At 37.7% G+C, this 22022-nt stretch overlaps 3 protein-coding genes across 10 annotated transcripts; all 3 read right to left on the bottom strand.

Annotated features, from left to right (window-relative positions):
• Positions 1-139: 139 nt before the first annotated feature.
• On the bottom strand, positions 140-7521 carry LOC135581174 (uncharacterized). 2 transcript variants are annotated; one of them, XM_065147938.1, is made up of 6 exons: positions 7273-7521; positions 3992-4064; positions 3840-3888; positions 3216-3339; positions 2336-2406; positions 140-583 (listed from the first exon to the last, which is right to left on the bottom strand). In XM_065147938.1, exons 1-6 carry the CDS (start codon positions 7273-7275, stop codon positions 562-564), a joined length of 342 nt encoding a protein of 113 aa, XP_065004010.1. In that variant the 5' UTR covers positions 7276-7521; the 3' UTR covers positions 140-561. The 2 variants fall into 2 exon arrangements, with proteins under 2 accessions (XP_065004010.1, XP_065004011.1); XM_065147939.1 differs by lacking the exon at positions 2336-2406 and having other exon boundaries at positions 7273-7457.
• An 807-nt stretch (positions 7522-8328) lies between these two features.
• Positions 8329-15803, bottom strand: LOC103982485 (bZIP transcription factor RISBZ2). 2 transcript variants are annotated; one of them, XM_009399421.3, is made up of 6 exons: positions 15073-15803; positions 13441-13531; positions 12352-12553; positions 10774-10849; positions 10576-10701; positions 8329-8846 (listed from the first exon to the last, which is right to left on the bottom strand). In XM_009399421.3, the coding sequence occupies exons 1-6, from the start codon at positions 15610-15612 to the stop codon at positions 8442-8444; spliced, it is 1440 nt and encodes a 479-aa protein (XP_009397696.2). In that variant the 5' UTR covers positions 15613-15803; the 3' UTR covers positions 8329-8441. The 2 variants fall into 2 exon arrangements, with proteins under 2 accessions (XP_009397696.2, XP_009397697.2); XM_009399422.3 differs by having other exon boundaries at positions 15082-15803.
• Positions 15804-16663: 860 nt separating this feature from the next.
• Positions 16664-21809, bottom strand: LOC103982486 (F-box/LRR-repeat protein 17-like). Of its 6 annotated transcripts, none has more exons than XM_018824902.2 (12): positions 21181-21809; positions 20041-20142; positions 19017-19161; positions 18743-18927; positions 18400-18504; positions 18110-18207; positions 17740-17987; positions 17576-17642; positions 17400-17497; positions 17079-17174; positions 16893-16964; positions 16664-16785 (listed from the first exon to the last, which is right to left on the bottom strand). In XM_018824902.2, exons 1-11 carry the CDS (start codon positions 21729-21731, stop codon positions 16902-16904), a joined length of 1758 nt encoding a protein of 585 aa, XP_018680447.2. In that variant the 5' UTR covers positions 21732-21809; the 3' UTR covers positions 16664-16785; positions 16893-16901. The 6 variants fall into 6 exon arrangements, with proteins under 6 accessions (XP_018680447.2, XP_018680449.2, XP_018680446.2 ...); XM_018824904.2 differs by having other exon boundaries at positions 17100-17174; XM_018824901.2 differs by having other exon boundaries at positions 16688-16964.
• Between the last annotated feature and the right edge of the window lie 213 nt (positions 21810-22022).

The following is a 22022-nucleotide window of genomic DNA, read 5'->3' as shown; positions in this document are numbered from 1 at the left end:
ATATAGATCGATAAGGTACATTTCATTCTCTCATGTACCAGATTTTAGGAATATACTTTATGATGAAGCATACTATTTGTTCAATGCGGACTTAATATTGCGTATGGAGAGTTACCTGTTGATTTGAGTCAATTGGTAATCCAATTTTTGGTCCATTGGCCAAAAAGACTGATAACACAATAGTTAAATTATTGGTACATCATAAGCAGTAGTAGTAACCTTTTAAGGCCACATTTCTTATCGACATGAGAGACACGAGGTTCTATATGCAAGAACCCTAAATAAAGACAGATAAATTAACCAGTTAGCAAATAAAAGGTGTCCATTTCCATTCCTTGTAAAATTAAAGAACAATTAACAGGGAAGGGATCGAATCTGAGAATCCATCCGTGGTAGATCAGTGATGAACAGTATTCAATATCAGTACTTATGCGAAGAAATCAGTTTCTCTATTTTTCTGTGATCTATTGTTCAAACTCACAAATAAATCATCTCTGGAGGTTCATAGTCAATTTTTCAATTTATCTCCATCTGTGTTCTCCTTTGACGATGTTGTCAACTTCAAGTTTCGTAGATCCGCGAGCTGCAAATTATCACATGACAATGAAATATCATAGTCCACACAATGAATAACATATCATTTCTCTTAAACCCTATTTTAGGTCAAGGCAGTCAACGAAGAATGGGTTGTTATCTGAAAAAGCCTATAACTTTTTTTAACCCCACTGTTTATATGTAGCCAACCCCTAATGACTGGGAAATTTCAGCTTTTATGGTTGTTGTAGCTGATAAATGAGGATTCACTAGTTCTTTAAGGAGTGATCTTCCTCCAAATGTTCATATGATAAAAGTTGCATTATGGATGTTCTTTGAAACATGAAAGCACGTTTACTTTGCTTATGCAGTCTTTGTCTCGTAAGAAAATACATATATTGTACAAATTAGATTAGAAGTATAAAATAATTATGTAAAAATATCTTTTGGTTAAAGTCCATTCTAGCTCCTATGGTTTTGATTATGAACATTTTAAACTCATATAGTTTACTAGTATATAAAATAACCTTTACATTTTAAAAAACGTAGTATATAAATTCCTTCCGTCAAGTTTGAATTAACAGACATTAAAGTCTGTTTACGTGACATGTTGACTCACAATAAACTATTAATATAATGATATGTGTAATTTGATTTTAAAAAAAAACTGAGACCACCATCAATGACGAGAGGAGGCGTCGTCGTGGAAGCAACCACCAGTAGTTGCATCGAGCTTATCGAGGAAGTGGAAGCGACGGACGAAGGCATAGGTGAGAGAGAGCTAGATCACCACATCGTAGGCGTGACAGGTGGGAGCAGGTGGCGATGAGGATAAAGACGCCCAAGAGGAGGAAGAGGGACCAGGAGACCATTACATGCCTAGCGTTGGACTGGTCGACGCACATCTAAATTAGGCAGGACTGAAAGCTCTTGAGTTCATCGTCAGCACGGGAGAGGCTGCGTGCGTACGATGCCCTGCTAGGCAACAGTGGGTCGATGGTGTGGGTGGTAGTCGCTTCCACGATGACACCTCCTCCAGCCATTGATGGAGGTCCTAATTTTTTTAAAAAACTTAAATTATATGTGTTATTATATTAATGATTTATTGTGAGTCAGCATGTTATGTAAACAGACTCTAATGTCTATTAACTCAAACCTGACGAGAGTGACTTACATGCTACATTTTTTAAAATGTAGAGGTTATTTTAGACACGAGTAAATCATACGAGCTTAAAAGGTCCATGACCAAAATCATAAGAGTTAAAATAGAGCTTAACCCTTTTTTAGATTTAAATTACACATGTCGTTATATTAATAAATTATTGCAAGTCAATATGTCACGTAAGCAGACTTTAACATCTATTAACTCAAACTTGATGGGAGAAGCTTATATATTACGTTTTTAAAAATATAAGGGTTATTTTATACACGAGTTAACCTCTACATAATTAGCCAGTTAGGATCTCTATACAAGTTATTAATGTTTATGGCAACTCTAACATGATAATTAGACCATTTTTCTTTGGATATTGAAAGAAAAACCATAAAGAATCGCACAAAAACTAGCCACATCATAGATTGTGGAACTCAAGGTCGTGATTTTCCCGAGTGTCTATAAGATAAAAGGATTTTCTCTAGTGGCAAGAAGGTCCACTTATCATTCAGTACTTCAACTCATTGTAGGTAAAATTGCAAATGTCTCTGGATTACTACTATTGAACTTCTGTCACAATCTATGGAGAGATTTCCAAGTTTAATCTCGTCAGAACACAAATAAGATTTGTTTATGCACATATAATACCTCCCAATGCAGCAACTACCAGGAATGTGCCAATAAGATCCCTTCATACAATAGATGCATGAAAAATGACCCTAAAAGAAAGAATGAGATGTTTACTGATTGCATTGAGATAGGCAAACATTGGTTTTAGATTGTGTAGACTTGCTTGGATATTTGACATTGTGGCAGTGAGAAAGTAACATTCATAAAAAAAAGGCAAAAGTGGATACTTGGAACTAGCATATTCTCCTACCATGTCATGATTCTTAAGGGACAACTTAATCAAAAGAAATTAGCATGTTGAAGTCTGTTATATGGAAATGTCATTTATCAAGACACTAACATGGCAAAAAGATCACTACCCAAGTTATAAATATGACCTTAAATATGAAAGTCTCACTGCTCATGCCATGCCCACTCCGAGAAAAATCTTAAAGATTTGTTGGACTCATGTCAACACTGGAGTTAGGAGACCTGAATAAGTAAATAGGTCTCACTATGTCAAGCCAACCCTCTAATTGAACCAGTCACGTGGTTGCCTAATTCTATTTTAGAACTAAGTTATGCAGTAGAGGCAACCAGAACAACAAAAAGAAAGCATCTACTCTAAACATTTTATTTTCAATACATCAATTCTTTCCTGCAATTTGGCAATATCCACTATTTGTTTTCCCCTTTTGAAAAAATTGAGAGGCCATCATAGATTTTCTTCCTAGTATGACTGAATCATCATTACTTAACTTGTCTAGCATTTAAGATATCATACAAATCATAAACTGCAACTAGATGAATGCCAAATTGATTAAGGAAGCCAGTTAATCTTCCTCACATAGACTAGTTCAAAAGTTAAATTAAGGAGTTTCCAGAAACTACACAGGAAAACAATAATAAAAAAACTGACCTCTCTGCATGTTTCTCTGTGAGCTGCTAAGAGCTCATCATATTTCAATTGCAAATCTGACTTTTCAGCTTGTAGCTTTTCATATTCAGAAATTGATGGGCCACCCAACTTTTGTTGGACGAACCTGACAAAAGGCAGTCATTTCATGCTCTGTTGTATGCTTTGAAAAACACAAGCTTATGCTATTCCTTGCAACAGAGTCATTCTTGTCACAGAAAGAGGTTGAGAATAAAGAGTAAAGTGAAATAAAGCAGCTAATTTGCTAAGATGTTAATGTCATAACCACATGCTAATTCCTTTCTGAAACTGAAGAAACTTTGCTAGTTCAAGTTCATTGAAGCAATCATCTATGGACAAAATTAACTGACAGCAATTTTATATTGTTAGTTAATTCATGAAGAAAGAGCTTATGAATATCTTAGGAGCAAAAGTTGAAGCCTAAAGTAGTTGATCCCTGGTTAATGTAGCCCATGCTACACAAGGAAAGTAAAAAAACAATCCTGTTCATAAAGAATGCTTTGAATAAACTTGTCATGTAAAAAGAATTTCCAAAAAATCTAAACTTGGCTGGCTCTTCAATTCAAATTTTCTTCTGCTTTTAAGGAAAATGGCCAGAGAACTTACTCTAAGGCAGATGAAGGCTTGTCATTTTCTTCATACAGTGCAACAAGAACTACATGGAATGATAAGGTGGTTACTCATGGCAACTGCTTAGAGTTTACCAAAATATCTTGAATAAAAAATAATCAAAAGAAGCCAATAAGACAAAGGAAAACCTTTAGTGAGAGCATCAAGCACCCCGCTTGATTCCAGATACTTCCTGAAAGCTTCCTTTTTTGCTTCCCTTTCCTGCAAAAGTCATTGTTGCAATGAGGAAACATTGTGAAAGAATAAACTTGAATTCATCATTTGTTAAGAAAAATGGCAGAGCATCAAGAAGCCAAACTAAAGCACTTATAAGACTTGTGATGCTATGACTGTACACGTTGTTACAAACTTGCAACATTTTGCAAGAATGAAACATACAATTTTCTTTTGCTTCATGACAGGGCCTGAACATTTTAACATCTTTTGCATCAACATGGGTAATTTCAATTATAATTTAGTCACTTCATTTGTCAAAGTTATTCAGGAAGCTAGTGTGCTTTGAATTTGACTGTCAAACTTCTAGTTCCTCACATGACACATATACTAGATTCAATGTTCTAGTTCCCAGCTAGAAAACCTTCTGTTATCAGGAGTCTTTCTGGATTGTTCTTTATGAGAATATTAAGAAAGTCACAAAGTAAATGGTAAAACATATAGTGAATAATTATCCACATCCTGGATTGTCGTCAGATGATAAGAACTTGGCATCTATTACCCAAAGTATGGAGCAGTGGTTCCTCGGTTTCTTCCTCGGAAATGGTCAACATTCTTAAAGAAACATTAGGGTTCAATGTCCAACCATTAAACAAAGTTTAGCATTTAGATGGAGACACATACTAGGATGTCATTTTATATATTTCAAAATTTAAAGATATCTAAGAAGAAAATAATTTAATAAAAATTTGAAAGATGAGTAAGCATATGATTTCAACATGCATGTTGGTTATTACAGCACTAGAATTATTCAAATATTTTCATACTTGAAACATAAATAATTTTCTTGGCTGGATGGAGATCTTTTGGATGTAATTAAGGTAGTCAATTGAAGAATATCTATTGCTAACTCAGATAACCATATACCATGTTTAAGTGTCATCTGATAATTTGTGTAGGTTTAGGCCTTAGCAAAATTATCATAACCAATTTACTCAACCACTAATCCAACCACAAATTAAACCCTGTCGAATGTAACAAAGGATCAAGAAATTTCAAGGCACGTCAAAAGGTAAAGACGGTTTTCGACATCTAATTTCTGTGGTTCAGGAACATTAACACCTACCCACCAAGACCACCAGAGAATGATTGAAGTGAAACTGCTGATTTTCATCTGTCTATTACGCCTTCCTGACATTGTGGACTTCAAATATCAGGTCAAGGCAAATTATCCTCATTCTAGGTGTTGACCCAAGTGTCCTTTCCTTATCTATCAGGTCAAATCAATGTCCAATCTGACCATTAAATACAATAGGACTGCTGGTCTTTCTTTCTGAGCAAGTTTCCATATTTATTTCTTACCAAATGAAGCCAGTAGTTGCCCTTTTACATCCGAACTGATTAAGTACAGAAGAGGAACAAGAAGTCCTCTTAAATCCCATCTTCTAAAAGCAGCTGAACTTGGCTTCATTAAGTCGTGTTGGGACTCAAATCAAGTCCAATATGCACTGTAATAGATTGCAAATGATATTCTTTTCTTACGTTAATTTATTCATTTTTGTGTTATCTTACTAGTTAAGGACCTTGACACATAAACTATGCACATAATTAATGAAAGAAATTTTTTTTGGTTAATGTCTTGTTATTTGTCCCTACAGGCCAAAATTCATGGTTTTATGTCTTTTAGACTACAAATGAAACTCGGTCATCTTGATTTCTTCTTGCAACTTGAGGCTCTTATCATACATGAAGCATACATGTCTTAGGCAGTTTATCCACAGCATCATAAATCAGTGTAATAGGCTAACAAGATCCATCACTGACCATCACCAATGTGAGTACTCTGAACTGTAAGAAATTTTCTATTCTAGGTAGGCCCTGCAAGTTTTTGCACTTCCAGGGTGAACCCTAGAAAGTGCCTTTAACCTTTACTACTGTTGGACTGAATGTGGCCTTAGCAAGGCCTCCAACTGGAGGTTAGAGTCTCTTCATGTCCTAAGGTAGGCATCAGCTGATGAAATCCATCACTAGTCATCACGGGTACGAGTACTCCAACCAATGAAAAATTGTCAACTTTGGGATGGGTCCTACATAATCTTATCTTTTCGGATGGACTGAAAAAGGCACCTTTGGGAGGAGAGTGGTCTTTGGCTTCTTATGAGACATTAGCCCTCCAACTCTCCAACCATTGTGCGTCTAATTGTGATGTCATATGAACAAATATTTTTTTACATATATTCCAAAGCAATCTTCTGCATTCTTATGAAGAGAAACTTAGTCCTACATATAGCTGCATTGACTTAACAAGCATTAAAAAAAGAAGCCTTCACTAGGTTCTAGCTATTGAGCTGACTAAATTCAGCACTTCAGGAGTTAAGATTGATATAATAAGAAAGTAATAAAAATGTGTCTAGCTAGCTTGCTTGCCTTTAAGACAGTCATCAAAGACTTGGATCATTTTCTTCTTTGCTTCCTTGTGGCAAAATGTGATCTCACTGGATGTGTGAACCTCCTCAATACTAAATGTGATCTCACTCCTTGAATCCTTTTTTGTCTTTTATTCTGTCTTTTTGCTGGCACACCAGTGTTAGCACAGTATTCTACAATGCCTCACCAATTGGTTACAACATCCCATCTAACAACTTGTATGAGGGTGTGCATAACTAAAACGTGTCTTCAGCAATTTCGAGATCTGTGCCCATAGAGAAAGATACTAATAAGCAATTCCTTAGAAGACAAATTTTGCTGAATTTTCTATCTTCCCACTGTTAAAATGGCAAGCAACCTATCACGACCTATGAGAATGGTATTGCACAAAGGTTGAATATCACCTATATAATAAAACCTCAAAACTGAATACATAAATACATAGCATTCTGTCTATTTCGCGTTTCAACATAATAATTTTAAGCATCTAACTCGGAGATTCTGTTTATTACTTGCTAGGGCTTTGATGAACCTTATGTACCGTACCGTCCATCACAACTAAATTCACCGAAAAACAATTTTTCACTCCACAATCAAGACGAAGTAATGTAACTAACTAACTAAGATTTGCAAGGTCATCCAAATGGACAAAACCTGACCCAACCAAAAGAAAATTGCAGGAATTTCTTGGACTGATTGCTAACTATAAGACAACAGTCAGCCAACTAGCTGTCCAACCAAACTAGTTAAGAAGACATGGTAAAAAAAAAAATAAGATTACAGCGACGTATGCCGAATCTTGAAGAGGAGGCAAAAGATGAAGCATTACCATGCTCTTTATACCATCAGAGTCCAACGAAATCCGGCCAAAGGAATCGATTTTTCCTGCGAATCAGGACCGGATGTTAGGGTTTGAAGAAGTGTTTGGGATCGAGGATGAGGAACCGCGGATCGGCCGGCGGGCAGCTAGGACGGTGTCGGGGAACGGATCCAAACCACCAAGAACTATGCACTATAAATCAGTAAGAACAGAATAAATGGGTGCGGGGTAGCGAACATAGTATTACGAAAATACCCTCGACAGTGGAGTGGGCCCGGGGGTTGGTTCGATCGGTATCCCCTCCAGTTGCGATCGGAACCCCGTTGATCATCTACGGCTGATACAGGAAAGGACAGGTGGGACCTGATATATCGATGGTTTATATACGAGGACCGGCGTTTGCGGTGGCCAACTCTGTCGGAGAGAATCCGCCCTCCGGTCGGATGGCGGGGCGTTCCCGGACCCTCGCCCGATGAGTCTGGGAAACGACACGACGACGTTGACTTTGACTTCAGCTGCTGATCTGTCAACTCCCGGATGGCTTTTATAATAATTATTTTTCTATGTTTTTATGAATTAAAGTAAAAATTACACTTCGAGATTTGTGTACATCATGCTTTGAGATGCGTAAAGGGATCGAACCGTACACCTCCATACGGAGAAATCATATAACCGTAGGGTTACTCTCCATTGCTTGTAATCTCCAAACGCTCAATCCAATGGTTCCTACCTCATCGCAAATCTCGATGAAGGCTATCGAACGATCGCGACCATCCAAAACACATTGAAAGGTTCTAATTCATGGAGGATCCCATCACATTGTTCACCTTTCTATCGTTTGTGGTTGGATCGATGAGACTTCTGAGCAAACCTATCAGCATTCCACCTTAGCGGCCAACATCAAAACTTCCAAAGCATATGATGCCAACATTGACCAAGTTAATAGCTCAGATGCTTTCTTCCCCTAAATGCAGATTACAGGCCTGGAGGTATATAGAACAGGCATTATATATAGATTATTACAGATCCATCCGAAGTAAATAATCATCAGGACAAACAGCACAGTTGAGGTTGTCAATGATAGCGTCCTAAATAAAAAGCAAATCAATCTTCTTCACAAGGCACAATGTGCTTACAACATCAAATATAATATAGTCTTACATGTCCATTAGACTGACTTAGTTCTTGTTGTTGGTGAGGGAGGTGTCAGGATCCCATGCAGCGGTATCCCATTGCAGGGGTGAGGTTGGCCCTCCGAACATTCTTTCTTCAAGATGCTCCAGGCTGTCTATCCGCTGCAAGGAAGCGGGTCCAGCGATCCTCCCTGCAGCCGTAGCACCACGGACTGCATTCTCGACTGCGGGAGCAACCCCAATGTCTGGAAGGCAGGTGGTTACCCTCTGCTCATGTGGGGACACATGGTAGAAGTGGTTTGAGTCATCATGGACAGGAACAGCAGCATCGGAGGTTACGTCGGATGGGCTCCCAGTAAAGGATAAACTGATATTTGACATGTCAGAGATGATTGGGTACAAAGGACTCACTCCAGTTACCCTCTTTACTGTCTCCTCAGCCATTTTCACCTAAGCACTAGAGATATTAGATTCAAACATAGAAGATTTTGTAAAAATATCGATTATTCTACAGCTCTTATTAGCACAACTTTAGAACCGACTATAATCTTCTCACCAAACTGATAATGGTTACAACGAAACACTCATGGATGCATGTTTTGGAAGCCACAGATGTGCTTCGAACACTAGTTAGTTGAAATGAAATATGATATGCGCTCTACGATAACTATCCAATTACATGAGGAACCAGTGGTCCAATAACTAGCATCAAAAAGATGAATCAGATGTTACGGATAGATAATGTCTTATGACATTGCCCGGAAATATGTATTGTGAACAAAACTTTAATTAGAAAACAACTTGTTCATAGCATTTGCTGTGGCCAAAAATTTTCAATGGTTTAATACTGAATTAACCTAACCAAGACCCAATTCTTTTGAAAGTTGACCCAAATTCTGAGAGGTATACTCAAAGAACCAGTATTTTAAAGGGCATATATGTCGAAATCCAATAAAAAAACTTATCTTTTCTCCTAGAAGACCCCTAAAACAGACTGGTGTCTTTGTTTTAGGGGTCTGTTTGCTTCATTAGACAGTGAACATCATCAAGTTTTCATTTCATTAACGATATTTGTCTGGAAAATAGATAGACGACACTGTTTTATTACTGACCTTTCTGTTGAAGATAATATGAAGAGTGAATATATAATATTTTGACTACATAGCATTACCACTTTCCATATTTAGTTGTTATGTGCTGCTTGAAAGTTGTGTGGTAAACCATTTACTGTTTCAATATTAGGTCAGCCCAGTGCATGAAGAGGCTTCAACCAATACAGGAGATGGAGGTCAACGTTAAACTTACGAACACAAGCAGAGAGGCTCAATATTAAACTTCCTAACACAAGCAAAGAGGTTGTTCCCACAAAACGAATCATGGTCACCCAAGCAACAAATTAGTAACCTCAGCTTTGGGCTCATAGTGCTGGCCACACCATGATTAGTTAATTGACATTTCTATATTATAAGTTCTAAATTTAAGTTAGTTGCACACTTCAAGGTCATAGCACTTGTCACACCATGCTACTTGCTTGCATTCTAATGCAATGGAAGAAGCATAAACCATTTCCAACAAGAGAGGTCTTTGAAAAATGCCATTAAGGCTAAAGAAAGGTTCTAGAATACTAGTAATTGTTGATGAATTTCCACTAAAGCACTAATTGCAATGGTTAAAAGTAGTACGGACACAGTCAAGCCACAACAAAGGTGATGAAAGTTGAGACACTAGGTGGACTTTTAGGCCATTCCCTGGAATTGAAACATCCCAAACTCAAGAAGAAAAAAAAAATTCAAATGTAAGCACCTCAGGAAAAAATGTGTAAAATGCATGCAACTACTATGGCATATCAACCAAGAAGGAACTAAGAATGTTGAGTCATAAAATTGAGTTCATAAAACCTCTTATTGTCATTAGATAAAACTATTCATGAGTGTCATGATTGTTTATAGCTTTATAATAAAGAATGTTCCCTTAACCAGAGCCTTCTAGCACCTATACATATTTTCTACTTGCATTATACTGCTAAAAACCAAGAAATAAATCTATTCTTATACTTATAAACCATATAGAAATGGCATAAATATTGAACACAAATCACCATCTTTCTTCAAGGAACAACTGTATAGATTTCGTCATGCAGAATCTGGAATAAACACACATGAACCAGTGAACAGCGTACCTTAGCTCTTAATGTCTCCACATCTGCCTTCAATATCCTATTGTCAACTGCAGCATCACTGTACTTCTGATTAATGTCGGTTAGCCGCTTTAAGAGAGATGAGTTCTCAATTCTTAATTGGGAGACCTATTCAAGAGTATGTCAAGTCTTGACACTTTTACTTATAAATATACAAGAAAATTGACAATCAGAAGAAACCTGCACTTCAAGCTCACTCAAATGTGCTTGCTTTCTCCTCCTTGAACGTCTTGCTGATTCTCGGTTCGAGAGCATTCTGGGCAACAAAAGATAAAATCCAAATTCACTACACATAATTGAAGCACCGAAATAAAGATACACATGTAGGATATAGATTATATCACAATAGTTCAAATTCACTACACATGATTGAAGCAATATTTGTGTATCTAAATAATATATAGTGATAAATCAATTGAAGAATTGGAATTCATACTCAGTCTATATCCTGCAGTATTATTGCTCATACTATTAAAGTAGGAATTCTCAATAATATTTAGTAAAAGAAAATAGTGGAAATTTTCAGTTTGATTGCATATCCTGCCTGCAGTCAAACAATACCCAACGTGTTCCTTTAAGTTGGAGTCCTTATGATCAGCATACTAAGGATAGCAAACTATGTAGAATCTCCTGGTGATTGGATTAAATTTTTTACACTTGGAAGTGAATTCCCCAAAGTTCTTATGATCTTCTAATATTTTGTTCTCTTCAATCTTTAAATTTCATTCTTCTGCCGTGCTTTGGTCTCTCACAATGTGAGCCATATCAATCACCAATGTAAAACCAAGAAAGACACCTCTAATCTAATTTTAGACTCACTTCCTGGTGAAAGACAAAAGGGCAAATAGGTATCCAGGTTGCCCATAGGATTAAAGAACAGAATTGGCCCTGATCATGGATTGTTGGATCAAATTTTTTAAATAATTTGACGTCAGCCAAAATCGACCAAAAATTGGTTGAGATCAGTCAGAAACTGGTCAATACCAGTCAAAAACCTATAGGAACAAGTCAAAACCCAACCAACATCAACCATTTCCAAAACACCATTTGGTTCCTGCTGATACTGTAAGAATGTGATCGAAACCTCAGTGCCTCGATTGAGATATGTGCCAGTAAGAAACACAAAAGTTACAGGATATTCCACAGACAACCAGAGAAACACAAGCTATGGATGCTTTAGTGTAGTGACCAACCATATATCTCTTCACTTGAACACTTGAAATGTGTCACACGTTATGCTAATTAAATGCATTGACATTTTGGTAACTTTAACCCATAGCCGAGTGCCTTAACAAAAGTACAAAACCACAGAAATATTATAAATACTTCATAGTTTTTGTCATCCAAACTCTATCATGTCACATGACTCTCTCGAAATAATGAATACATGACATTTAAGTTCTGCCAAAAAAATGTCCAATCTTATGTCCAAAAAACTTGCATATTGTTCAAGAAAACATCCAAAAAACTGCAGTTATGCAGCAATGGGTGGTGGCAGGTCAACATAACTGCAGTTCTAAAACCTCAGGCTTCCAAGGAATGCTGAAAAGTTGACCTGCCACCACCTATTACCATTTTGAAGTATGAAAATCAAAGACCGAAAAGAAATGGATATTTAAGTAATAAATATATAACAAAGATATGACCCAAGTCAGGCAACAGAATTAATGCAGCATTCAGATTATAAGGAAATAAAGGTCATTAAGGGCTTGCTATTCCAAGAAAACCACTATTAAATTATTGTACAATCATATTCACCTCCTTATGCGTTTTATATCGGTTACATCCATATTATCATTGGTTTCTGCATCTCCTTCAACTTCATCATCATCATCTGACTGCTCCCTTGATGAACCACTAGTAGCTGGCCTACCTTGCGTGCCTGAATTCTGCAAAATGGACAGAGCTGGGACTCCACCAGGTCCACCACCTGCCTTATGTTGCACTGTAGAAGCATTTCCTGACAATGCAATATTAAATGTTAAGAAAGACAAAAAAGGAAAAAAAATAAAATTGTAAGACATTGGCATGCACCAAATTTTCCATGCAAAGTAACAAGCCAACAGTGACAATTTCAAGCATATTGTAACAAAGGGCATGTTGCTATGCTGCATTTGAACTGCTGAAAGAAAAAGAGCTACATTCAATAAATTTAAACCAAGTTAAAATACTTGGTATTTTATGGCATTTGTATCCAGGTGACAAAATTGACCTTGTAGCTTCTTTTACTTCCTACTCTATCCTTGGCTGAGTTTGAGGAAAGAAGACTTATTGCATCTTTCAACTTTTTACATGTAAAATCAAATATAGAAGACTTGATTTTACAATCGAGATAACCAAGTTGCTAGTAGCATAAGACAGTCCACACCTTGTGTGATTATACGAAATTGAAAATATTAGTGTCAGTGCAGAATCCATTCACTCCTCCACATAGTATTCTCTTGACTAGAATATGACCAAGTTTTATTTAATCCATGACATAAAAAAAAATGAAATCAACTAACTTTGGCCTTCACTCTACATGACTGCCATTTTTTTATGAATCAGAGTCCTCTTACAATTTTTTCTAGAAAAGTAAGTACTGTTATTATATATATTAGCATAAAAATCCATTCAACTCTTTTCCTTCGACTTATATGATAGCATTGTAAATATGAACATACAGATATGATTTAACTTGGCATAACCTATCCTAAATATGAGTACACATCAACATGCCTCGCAATTCCAGTAAGATGAATATGCTCTTCAAACACTCTCTTCACCAGAAACAATTTACAAATTTGTAAATGGGAAAAATATGCCAAAAGTATATCCTAGATGACTATATTGTATTGGCAGTTATACCCTTCACAGGTGCTTGAGAACCAAGATGCGAAACATCTGAAATCGGTGACATGCTGTCAGCTATAGAAGCAGAATCTTGAACACTAGAACCCTGCAATATAGAAATATACGATTTGAGAAACCACAATTAACATCCACATAGTTCATTTATAAAATTGGTAGAATGTAACATGTAAATAAATCTGTGAATTATTACACTTCAAAAACACATTAGCCATGACATCTAAGAATTTACAATGTTGTTGCCAGAAAATATAAAATCAAATGAGAGCTGTACTGCAACGTCTAAGGTACATACTAGGGAACAAAGATATTGTACAACTCAGTAAGAAAGAAGGGAACATCAATCTTTATAATTTTTCGTCCATTACAAATATTTTGGTAATTAATGGTAAAAAATAGAAATTATGCATAAAATTAGCTTTATACTACTGCAACAGTTAATTGCATGATAATAGTTATGCAGATGATGCAGCGGATATCTCTCAAATATGATTTATGGTCATATCTTGCCGTATATTTTATCTTACAATCTAGAGATAACCCTCATCTTTTGCAATTCTAGCATGGTTCTGTCTGCAGATGGTTGATGATTTCCTTTTTCTTTCTTTTTCATTTTGATTTATTGACACTGATTTAAGGATAATGATGATATGAAGCAACAGTAATACTAAACAATGCATGGGGTGCACTAACAACCAAGACAAAAATTCATGCAGTTAGTTCCATGAGGATATTGCGCCCTGAAGGATTAAATAACAAACAAATAAAACATTAAACTCAAATATAAATTTTTCAATGGAAGGGAACAATGAAACAGTTCCTTTTGATTTTCAGCTGAAAAAACAATTACACACCTTTATATGTCCACGTCGTTATTGTTTATTTCTTGGCTTGGGAGTTTTTCTTTTTGATACTTCTCGATTCATTTTAGTTTCATTTGATTAAGCTTATGTATCAGTAACTAGAAAATTAACTGTACATCTGACTAAGCTTTCTAATTTAAGAAATTCTATATTTTAAAAATCATATATTTTGCTCATAAGTCTCTTAATTTGAATCTCAAGGCATAGATTAGATCAAGTATAAATGTTTGAAAGCATTAGCCAGCTCCATTGTGCCATTAAACCTTCACTAATATAGAGCTCAGAGATTGTACCAGTCTTGCTTCAGTTTGGTTCATATGCTCACTCAACCACTCAAGTAAGCTAATGATGAAACTTGCACCCAAGAACCGAGACAATTATCCTTTCCATCCACTCAAGATGTGTTAACAGGACAAACAAGCGCCAAATTGGGAAGGAGTAGTTTGATGGGTAAGAAGCACTTTTTGCACACTGAACACAACCCCCAAGATTTTGGATCAATGCCATTCAGCATTCCTTTTTTTTCTAAAAGGATCAGACAATTATCTAGGACAGTAAAGTAAAACTATGGTACAGATATCAGAAAAGAAAGCCTATACCATAAACCTTTAGTGGAAATTTCATAGTCCAAAACTGATAATCTTAGAAACCAAGACGCTGAAATTAAAAGAGGAACGTTGTTTAATATCCTTATACAAGCTAAACAGACAATGATAATGGATTAATAATTGGAAGTAGACATAATTCATGAAAAATATTACGCAACTGGGTGTACCCGGGACATGGCGACAGCGGCACAGGCAATGTCCAGCTTGTGCTTCAAAAGCGTTTGGTAGTGCCCGGGATCGACGGTAGCCGGCAGATCGGAAGGCTGTGGAGGTACAGCCACAACGATCGGCGCCTTAATCTCCACCACCTCATCATCCCCGACTCGTCCCAGTTCCCTCCGACCCTCGCAAAAGTTCGACCCCACGACGGAAGAGGAGGCGCTCGGATTGGGGGCCACGTTACGGTTGGGGTTGGGATGGAAGCTAGGGTTAGGGTTAGGGTTGGGAGAGGAGGAGGCAGCGGTAGGGGCGGGGGCGGGCTCCTCTGCCAGAAACCTCTCGAAATACCACTCCGAGGGGCTCCGGTTCATGGCGGCTCCGCCGGGCGGAAGGGGGAGCCCCGGCGGCGGGGCAGGGGAGGCGGCCCAGAAGGAGTCGCCTATCTCGTCCACCGAGAAGACCCTCTCCATCTCTCTATCTCTCTGTCTCTCTCGATCGAATCCCTTGGAAGGCAGAGGAGGTGACGTCTTCTTCTCCATTCTTTTTCTCCGTGGTGAGGAAAGGGGAAGAACGGGCTTCTCCCACACGCCCGCCGCCTACTCCTGCTGTCTACCTGACCTTACATCTGAAGAAGTCAGCCATGGCCCTTTCAGGGCCCACAGCACCACGCAATCAAAATACAGGTAGGAAGTGCGAGTATGAATAAACACGTGCTGACACAGAAAGCTTTTGTCTTGTGCCTCTTTATAAAAGCGAAGGAATCCTCCTCGCATCCTCCTCTTGCAGGTTGTCTTCTTTATGTATATTTTTATACGTCCATCCCGTTGTACAACATTTGCATGTTTCAGCAAATAGCTTTTTTAATCATATGGGTTAAATGAAAATGCTCCAAATTATATAACCATTCAGCAAAATATATATATACATATATATATTAAGAGGAAAAATAAATTAAACTGCACTAACATAAGCCAAAATTCCTTAGGACATTCTTATTATTGTATCCAATAGCACTCGAGCACTCACGTGTAAGAGTAGATAGGCATGTTGGATAGATTGTGTAGGCAATACGCAACGCTATTCAAACAAAGTACAAATGAAAAGACTTGTAACATCTTTGAACAATTGCACGATGGTAGAAAGCCCACCACAACATGCGAATCCATCACTACTCACGTGCCAACACAATCGTACACGCATGATAATATAATCACACGAGGATCGACAAGCAATCAATTGGATTTGAACGACAAGCAATCAAAACAGAACATCAAGAGGAACATAATCCAATAAAGCCTAATATTGAATTTGATCTCCATTTATTATAAACTTTTCAGTCATATCAGAGTAATTTCTATTAATTTTAGAGATCTAAAAGCGAAATCTTTATATGAGAACAAGGGCTACACTTTTGCTAAATTTACATGCTACTTTAGGTTTTGGTTTTGGTCTTCCATGACCTGATGCAAGATGGCCAATCCAATGTCTTCTGTCAATATCATTTAATTACATATTTATGTAGAGTGAAATCTTCATCACATATAAAACAAATTATTTCATTTGTAAATTTGCCAAATTCTAAAATGAAAACCGTGCAGGAATTTGTAATGCTTGATTGAAAGAATGGTTATTCTTGAAGTTAAACAGTAGAACATTGGAAATACTTTTATTCTTCTACAATCTCCTGAACTCCAAAAAGTCCAGTCATAGAGCTGATACAATAGAGAGGATTGAGGGTAAGGCCCAAGGATATGGTACAACATAAAGAAGAAATGAATTGCTTATGCATTATCAGTGGGATGACAGATGCACAACATACTTGCATTTGTTAGTCATGATGCACAATACATTGGGTCAGCAGTTTCCTCTTCTGCTTCTTGTCATCTGATAGCTGCAAGAAGTAGCAAACATGAAACAGTCTAATTCAGAAAACTTCAGACAAAAAGAAAAAAACACCACCTAGATGCTGAGAAGCAAGCATAGCTCTATAAATACTTGCTCTCACCTGCTGAACAAAATGAGGTACCTGAATCCTTTTTGATCCATCAGCTAGTCGCTTACACGGTAGATGGTTTTCGGCAGTAGAAAACTCATTCAGTACCTGCAAATATGGTCACTGGCTGTAAATATTCTTATCAAGCATTTGGATGAAATGTATGCAACATAAATGTGTCAGTTCTCATTTTTTTTCTGTATGCAAAATGTTGATAAATGAAAAGCAATCTACTGGCAAAATTTGACATCCAGATGCATGTCAAGTTTTGCTAGAAACTTGACATGTTTGCGATGCATGAACAAAAGATCCACGCAGGTAAATGCAACTTACAAGAATTGGTACCTGATTCCGCACTGCTCCAATTAGCATATCGTGACATCCAGAAGCATGTACATTCTTCAATTTTTCGCATTGGAGCAACAATTCCTCTGGGTAAAATTTGCAAACTTGTCAGCAATCATGAAGTGTCGTTATAACATCCTAAAGATAAAACGGCAGTATGATACCTGGATGCAAGTTTGTACATGAGTTAATATTTAGATCATTAAGCTCTGGGCAGTTCAAGTAAAGGGCCTGCAGTATTAAAGTTAGTTCAGGAGGTATGATGAGAAAGAAACCATACACAGAAGCTAGAGTTGCCTCTGATAGATTCTTATGCATTGTCACTTACATCTAAACCTGAGCAACCCCATAAGCTGAGCTTCCTTAAATTTCCATGTTTTATGATCAGCTTTTGGTAGACGTGACTTGACTTTGTGGTAGATAGTCTCTGGTACTTATTATATTCGCCAGTCCTCCCCTTAATGGGACTAAAATTTTGTTTAGAACTTTCATACTGGGAATCAGTATCACGTATGCTCATCCCACAGTCAATTAGCTGAAGAAGAGGCAATTGAGCTGCAGCAAACTGGATCCCACCTAGAGAAGCATGGGTACAGAAAAGAGGAATAAAGTGTACATTCAGTCAACTGACAAGGTAGGATGAGTCCTGTACAGAGGAAACAAACTGATGAAATATGAGGGAACATACAAATACTTACTCGACGTAATATTTGGGCAAAGAGCAAGTAGTAGTCTGGAGAGAGTCTCAGGAAACACATTGCATATCATACGAATTCCAGTGTCAGAAATACTTGACCTGAAAAAAAAAAGGAACAATAAGCAAATATAACCCAAATAATTTTATAGAATTAACAAAAGTGCAAGAGTACATAGAGATCTAAAGCAATATAAATTCACTCAACAAATATAGCAGTTGACATGAAAGGGAATTGTTAATCCAGAATTTTAAAGATCATAGTCACATATAAGCACTCATTGAACCACCTACCCACTTAAATCAAGCAACTCTAGACTTGTGTAACATGAAACTATAGCAGTCACAGCAGCATCTGTGATTCTTGAGCCTAGAACCAAAGAGAGCATACGCAAATCCCTGAGACAAAGAAAATTCATCCATAAAACTGCTACTATGGTGAAACTGAAAAGAAATAGAAAAAAATTGTTTTTGAAAGAATTTTGTGTCGTCTGTAGACAAATGAATTTGTATATTTGAGCATTAATCTGACACATTATGGAGTATGGATACAATAGAATGCCTATTTGTTGAATGTAAGAAACCAGTTCATAATCGTTTTACATGAGCATGAATGTATCTCAGACATAATACCTACCTTATATTAGCACTTGCAAGAGCAAGGACAGCTTCATTGCAAAGTTGAAGTGAAGCAATATGAATATTTCTTAGACATGGACAAGTACACCCCAGACTTTCCAGCATTGTAGCAAGATCTGTTGAATCATTAACTTGTCGAGTAAAATCAAGAGAAAGCTCTCTTAGATTAGGACATTTAAGTACCTATCAATATGAATGGAAGTCATTACGTGCACAAAGCTAGAACATAAATACCCCAAATTAAATGGTGTGAAAATGACAAAAATGCATACCATTTTTGAAATACAATAAAGATCTGATAGCCAGAGCATCAACAGGCTTGATGAAGAGATATTGACGAATCCGATGTTGGTGCAACCCTCAAATTTAAGAGTAGAGAGACATCTTTTCTTGGCAGCAAAATTACCCAATTCATCCCTACAAACAGACAGAAGGGTGGCACATATGTCGTCATACAGAAGAACAATTGCAAAGATGTATATTAACTTGGAGAATAAAATCTACTAATAGACCTTGGTGTGGTCGAGTTCAGAAGTTTAAAGCACACCCAGAAAGTTTATGACCAGCATTCTTCTGAAAAGAGGAATATATCAAAGGCTATTGGTAGAATAGAGAGAGACATAAAAGCCCAGCATCGAAGATAAAAGGTAGTGCAGTAATCATCCAAAGATTAATTTATTGTTTATTCTAAAACTATAAGTATGTCATCGCTCTATTCAAGATATCTTGGAGTTCATGTTTTTTTTTTCTTTTTTTAGAGAAAAGATGTCTGACAGTTGACAAACAACAATATAAACACATGCAAATGAATGGTAAATGGATTTTTTAGTAAGTAACAATGATCAGATCATTGCACAGCATAAGTTGAGGCGACTACCCAGACAAAATTGCGGCAGAAGAACGAATCACATATTCCAGGCAAACATGATCACATTAGTTGGCTTTTCAGTAGTAGAACAACTTGAAGTTGCAACCCTAATTTATATAAAAATATTTTGCATAAATTTTCATGCAGTTGGTGTGCGCAGAACAGGACCTAACACAAGAAATATATCCACATTAACACTAAAACATGTCATTCTGAAAAAAAAAAAAAAAAAAAAAAAACTTTGCATCCATGTGCTAACAAATCAATTTAGTGGTTTCTCATTGATGAGGATCTACCTAATTGAGAAGGCATGAGCGAACTGTGAACTTACACCTAAGATGTGAACGACATGCACAGATATTACATAGAATGAAAAATCGAAAGTTCAACATAACTTGTGACAGAATGCTTAAAAGTCAATGACATACCCAGTTATCCAGTTGACCATGTTTTCAGCCATGTTTAGCTCAAAAGCTTCTAAATTAGGCAGTGAGAAAGCAACACAAGCTAACGTTGTCGCATCAAAATCACTGTAGCAATAGAACACAAGAAGGTCCCATCAGACAACATCCAGTCTAACTTTCTCATATATTATATACATGAGTTCAAACTACAAAGTAGCAACCCAAAATGATGAGATCAGTTTTATAGTTCAACCTCATCAAGTGTATTTAAAGGGACATTCTTTCTGTAATCTTTTTTTTTTTATAAAAGCAACTACTTAACTTGATTTATTCTTATCTAAAGCCAAGGAGAGATGATAGGTAAATTAGTGTTCAACCATTTAACCATCTCATCTCCAGACCCCAAACCAGACAAAATAAAAAACAAAACATAAAAAAAATATCTGCAGTAAAAATATGGTGTTTTTTCAAGGAAAATAAAAAAGAAAAATGCAAAATGTAGTATGCAAATAGTACTAAGGTCTGTGTTCCCATCAGTATGGTTGATCCGATCACATCCTACCATTAATCAACTGTAAAGCCAAATCAAATGGACCATTAGAAGGTATATTGATGGGAACATAGGACCTTCATGACCTAACCCAGGTGCTGGTGCAAGATCTCTTCCCTTCAGATCTAAAACATGTAAACACACAAATGCAAACAAAGAAAAACAAAACACGAGCAGATCTACACTCATTCATCTTACAAAGCACGATGTTGTAGTATTTTGTTCTGACAACTGATTGAGATTTCACCATATATTATTCGCCGTTCTTTTGGATGGACAATAGGATCAGATGCCAAAAACCACAGATCTATGATAAAAAAAAAATCATTTAGAAAGCGATATATCGTCGAAATACCACGTTTTTATTCATATCTTAACCTGCTGCATATAAATCATTTTTCTGTAGCATAAGGTTTAGATCAGCCCCTAGAAATCTCTTCAAGGAACCCTAATATGTTAAATCTGTGAAGTGTAGTTGGTATAGCACGGGTTTTCGAATAACAGTTGGACGATTGATAATTGTAATATCCTTTTTATGTTGTTTTGTTCTGCCAATGGCATCCGTCACCCCCTTCCTTCTCGGTGAGGGAGAGAGAGAGAGAGAGAGCTCGAACCTTTCCATCCTCAGGGTGAGCCGGGCCAATCCGGCACACTTGTGGAGCACCGATCCGACGAACGCCACCTGCGATCTAGGAGAAACCCTAAGTCTGAGCTCCTCCGCGCAACGCCACACCCTCCTCACACACTCTCTCCACCCCCGGCACACCGCCGCCGCCCGCATCAGCTCCGTCGGCGACAATCGCCGTAGGACCTCCACCATGCACGACGCGGGCAAGGTCCGTTCTCCGCCGCACCCCACCTCGTCCTCCTCCTCCTCCTCGACGACCCCATCCGGATTCTCTACAGCCACCAAGGCCGTCGTCCCGATCAGGCCGTCATCCTCCATCGCCGAGGCAGGCAGCGGGGAGGAGTGGCGATCATCGTCGAAGGAGAGTGCGCGGCGGAGGCGGTGGCCGGAGCGAGGGAGGGGGACGTGTGCGGGCCAGCCGTCGGCAGAGGGGCAGACATGGCCCTTTTTGGGGAGGCCGCACCGGCGGCAGTTGTAGCTGCCCCGTTTCTTCGGCGGCGCCGCTCGGTCAGGGGCGTTGGATGGACGGCGAAGCATGTCGGTGGAAGGATGGATCGAAGCTTCGATGGCTCAGAGAGAGAGAGAGAGAGAGTGTGTGTAAGTGGAGTTGCGATGGGAGAAATAAAGGAGGATAAGGGAGGGAAGCATTGTCGGAACGAGGCGGGAGATTGGAGATGAGTTCGCGCCATTTCGCTTCCATGTGCGAGACAACGGGCGGAGGGAGGAAGCGAGTGCGACGTGGGGAGGTTCCGAAATTACCATAATGCACTTAATCACGTGCAATATATATTTTGCCCTTTTTTTATGTATTTACCATGATGCACCTGG

This window comes from Musa acuminata, chromosome BXJ3-4, assembly GCF_036884655.1.
Source record: "Musa acuminata AAA Group cultivar baxijiao chromosome BXJ3-4, Cavendish_Baxijiao_AAA, whole genome shotgun sequence".
NCBI classification, from domain to species: Eukaryota; Viridiplantae; Streptophyta; class Magnoliopsida; order Zingiberales; family Musaceae; genus Musa; species Musa acuminata.
This window is presented reverse-complemented; position numbering and strand designations above follow the sequence as displayed.

Excerpts from the sequence above, each read along its gene's own strand:
- LOC103982485 (XM_009399421.3), bottom strand. The coding sequence starts at position 15,612 with ATGGAGAAGAAGACGTCACCTCCTCTGCCTTCCAAGGGATTCGATCGA. Across the intron at positions 12,554-13,440 it reads TTCTCAAGCACCTGTGAAGG|GAAATGCTTCTACAGTGCAA; the intron begins GTATAACTGCCA and ends TTGCATTGTCAG. Across the intron at positions 10,850-12,351 it reads GATATAAAACGCATAAGGAG|AATGCTCTCGAACCGAGAAT; the intron begins GTGAATATGATT and ends TTTGTTGCCCAG.
- LOC103982486 (XM_018824902.2), bottom strand. The coding sequence starts at position 21,731 with ATGCTTCGCCGTCCATCCAACGCCCCTGACCGAGCGGCGCCGCCGAAG. Across the intron at positions 20,143-21,180 it reads CTCACCCTGAGGATGGAAAG|TGATTTTGATGCGACAACGT; the intron begins GTTCGAGCTCTC and ends CTATTGCTACAG. Across the intron at positions 18,928-19,016 it reads TTTATTGTATTTCAAAAATG|GTACTTAAATGTCCTAATCT; the intron begins GTATGCATTTTT and ends TCATATTGATAG.
- LOC135581174 (XM_065147938.1), bottom strand. Across the intron at positions 3,889-3,991 it reads GCTTGATGCTCTCACTAAAG|TTCTTGTTGCACTGTATGAA; the intron begins GTTTTCCTTTGT and ends CATTCCATGTAG. Across the intron at positions 3,340-3,839 it reads AAGCCTTCATCTGCCTTAGA|GTTCGTCCAACAAAAGTTGG; the intron begins GTAAGTTCTCTG and ends GCCTTTTGTCAG.